The sequence below is a fragment of the Seriola dumerili genome, unplaced genomic scaffold, assembly GCF_002260705.1.
Source record: "Seriola dumerili isolate Sdu_G_001 unplaced genomic scaffold, Sdu_1.0 BDQW01000149.1, whole genome shotgun sequence".
NCBI lineage: Eukaryota > Metazoa > Chordata > Actinopteri > Carangiformes > Carangidae > Seriola > Seriola dumerili.
The window spans coordinates 14631151-14634646 of NW_019174404.1; the positions used below are offsets into that span (position 1 = coordinate 14631151).

Below are 3496 nucleotides of genomic sequence, written 5' to 3' on the forward strand. Positions count from 1 at the left end.
AAATGCAAAGCCATGGTTTGGTCAAGTGTAGATATCCTGGATAAGAATATCCACTGGAAATAGAAAATTAGGGCTCTTCCTCTGTGGTGGTTTCACTCGCTTCATCACAGCCTCTATAAAATAAGGCATTCATTAGTCATTGTTTTTATTCTGATTCTCAGTCTAGTAAAATTAACTGGTTTAGAATAAACGTACCTCAGAAATGTCAGCTCTGTTAATAGACCATCTCTAAGATCCTCCAAATCTTTCTTAGATTTTCTTTGAACTTCAAACTCCACTTGTAGTTCCCTCAGAGTGTCTTTTAACTTCTCCACAGTCTCCTGTGGTAAAGTGGAGAAAAGTCTTGGTTTGTCTGGTTTCACCTCACACTCTATATTTGGCATGTCGTACTTGACCTGGGTCACTAACCTTGTGTTGTGTGACGCTCTCCTCTCGCTCCCTCTCCATCAGAGAGATCCTCTGCTCCAAACAGGATCTCTGCACCTCCAGTCTCTGGATGTCCTCTCTCAGGGGCCCCAGACTGGCCCTCAGGTCCATCGCCTGCTCCCTGCTCTTTCTCAAGGCATCCTCCCCAATCTGCCTCCTCCTCAGCAGGGCCATGAGTCGAGGCTCGTACCAGCCCTCCAGCGCCCTCACGCTGCCGCTGAGCCGCCGCTGCAGTCTAACAGATGCCTGGCGACACTGGCTGACGTCGCTCATGGCCCTGGGCCTGCGGAGCTTAGTGGCCTGGTCCCTGAGAGAGTTGAGCTGGCTTTTTTGGGCCTCTTGGAGCTGGGACAACTCCTGAGTGAGATTTTGGATGTGGGCCTTAAGCTCCTCCTGCGGACAGATGTAAAATAGAAAAGACAGACATCATAGATAGATAGATAGATAGATGAATACTTTTTTTTTTTTATTTATCCCCTAGGGGAAATCCATGAACATTTAGAAGATAATTGTTGATCATGATTTTGTTGAAAGCTTTTTGGGATCTGTGGTAATGAAACAGGTAAAAAATGGCAACTATTCCCAACAAAACAGTACAGAAGAAAACAATAAAACATAGCTCATAGTTCAAGTTTCAAGTTCTAGTTTCCAACCTGATCATAAATTTTTATAACTTGTTTATTAGCCAAAATTATTCCTTAACTTGTTTAGACTTCCGTGTGTTCTCACCACCACCATTATACTCAAGGTGTATTATTATGCTTGATGTAATTTGTAAATATTTGTATTGTAAATTTGGTTCCCTGCATAATGTATTTTATCTTTTTACCCCTAAAATATGATATACCCTTTCAGTTTCAGCACACCCCTTCCCAATGACCCACCGCAGTAAATCAATACTCTAAATCCAGTGGTTCCTACCTGTGTGACTGCAGACTGAGCCACCTCGTACTCGTGTGCAGCCAGTGTCACCTGGCTCTGGATGCATTCTCTGGCTGTGGCAAACAGCTTCCTCTTCACCTGCTGCACTTCCTCATAAACAGCCACATAATCCAGCTGAGCCAGAGTGAGCAGCCTCTGTGTCTGCACCACCTTCGCACTCAGGTGCTTCACAACTCGCAGCATGGGTTCCTGCAGAGAGAGGAGCTCCCGTATCAGCTCGTCCCTCTGCTTCTCTTGACGGGACACTTGCTGGATGCAGTGCTCGAACAGCTGGCCCAGGTTGTCCATGACAGCCTGGTCCACTTGCGTTGTAGGGTGTTGTGTACACTGATCTAGGAGAATGATCGTCTCTGTTTCAGAGTCAGTGTGGCTGCTTTCTGTGATCTCTCCAACAAATCTAAGTTCCATCGACGAGTCCTGAGTGGAATCCACGTCTTTTTCATCCTCTATTGATCGTTGATTGTCCATGAGCTGCTAAGAAGTGAACTAGAAGGAAAAGGTCATTAATCAAATCAACAACATCAATAACTGAATCTCTCTAATCTGGTCATTCATCTCAGGTTAATTTGCATAACAGAAAAATCCATTGTAAATGTGATCAAGTTAACGGTGTTAGCTGCAAACCTCAGAATGAGTCAGCCAATCGTCACGCAGGGGAAGACCTTAAAAAGCCTCGGGTCATTGTCAAAAATATCTCATACTGATCTTACTTAACAAATAGCAACAATTCATATTAACTGATATTTCTACTCACTTTGTTCGGAGGTGACAGTCCAGATAGATGGTGCAGACAGCTGTGGACACGGTTTGCTTTAAGCTTTAAGGACAGCTCAGCAGTGTGTCTGTCTCCAGGAAAACACAGGCACACTTTGTGCTTATTAATAACACCGGAGGCACGGGGGGAAACTCTATCTAAGACTCTCATACCCCCACATGGGATCACAAACTGTGTCAGTGCTGAGGACTGACTGGCCTACATGCTCTGGATGCATCAGCAAACACATGTCTGGACCAGCCTGGGCGCCACAGAGAGCTATATTTACACATCTTTCCTGCCTGTTTTTATGTTCATCTGAGGAAACTATCTGAGCAATAAGTTTCCTCAACTTCCTACCTGAAAAACATGCTTTCTGCTGGACTACAGCACAGGCAGAGGTGGAAACATTAGCAGGCCCATGCAGATTGTTTCCTCCAGTATTAAGTTTGCATGGTTCATGATTGCTTATAGTTTTTTGCATGATGCCTGTCGAACTCCTCACAGACAAACAAACATACATCAACTGACAGATACGCAAAGAGGAATTTCATGACGGAGACAATTTGAGAAAGAAAGTATGAGTGTATAGTATGTATAGTATGCAAACATGCCAGTTATGTATGTTACTCCAGAGTGCATCACCTATGCTGTTGTCACCCATTTAGCCAAACAAAACCATGTATCTCCAAATTTGTAATTTGTTTCTTTCATGAGTTGGGGAAAATCTAATGCCTCTTAAGATAAATAAACAGTTTAAAAACCATGGGATTATCTAAAAATGAAATGTATTGTCACAAAGCTGAAATCAGGGTTGTTTTTATTGAGTCATGAAAAGTTTATGTTTTGGAGATACATGGTTTTCATAGGGCAAAGACATGTATGCATATTGTTCATTTATTGTTGCTTATGTTTGTTGCCATAGTTTGTACTTGCTTTGTTGTTTTGCAAGAATTAAACAAACAATAAAAGCACATGCATAGGTTTAATAATGAGGGAAAACAGTTTATAACTGTTGGCAAAATCCTAAATGCAGATAATATAATTTGCTTTAAAATACAAAATTAAATTGCAATCTAGATGAATGCACGCCCTTTCTTTTAACTCTCAGGTATTAATTGTCATTCACTATCACTCATACTGTATGTTGTGTATGAAAAAAAAAAAAATGCTCCCCCTCTCTTGCTCAGCGGTGACTTGCTGTTCCTCGGCCCCGCCACTAGATGTCCTCACAACAAAGACCGCAGCCTCTCCCTCTCACCTGAGCGCGCGCCCAACCTCCCTCCTCCTCCTCCTCCTCCTCCTCCTCCTCCTCCTCCTCCTCCTCCTCCTCCTTCTCCACCTCCTCCTCCAGGTCCAGGTGGGAGCTGCAGG

General features: G+C 43.4%; 1 protein-coding gene across 1 annotated transcript; it reads right to left on the bottom strand.

The window, feature by feature from the left end:
* Window positions 1–3: 3 nt before the first annotated feature.
* sync (syncoilin, intermediate filament protein) lies at window positions 4–2180 on the bottom strand. The gene is made up of 5 exons (XM_022750482.1): window positions 2123–2180; window positions 1348–1854; window positions 409–819; window positions 196–320; window positions 4–113 (listed from the first exon to the last, which is right to left on the bottom strand). The coding sequence occupies exons 2-5, from the start codon at window positions 1834–1836 to the stop codon at window positions 68–70; spliced, it is 1071 nt and encodes a 356-aa protein (XP_022606203.1). The 5' UTR covers window positions 1837–1854; window positions 2123–2180; the 3' UTR covers window positions 4–67.
* Between the last annotated feature and the right edge of the window lie 1316 nt (window positions 2181–3496).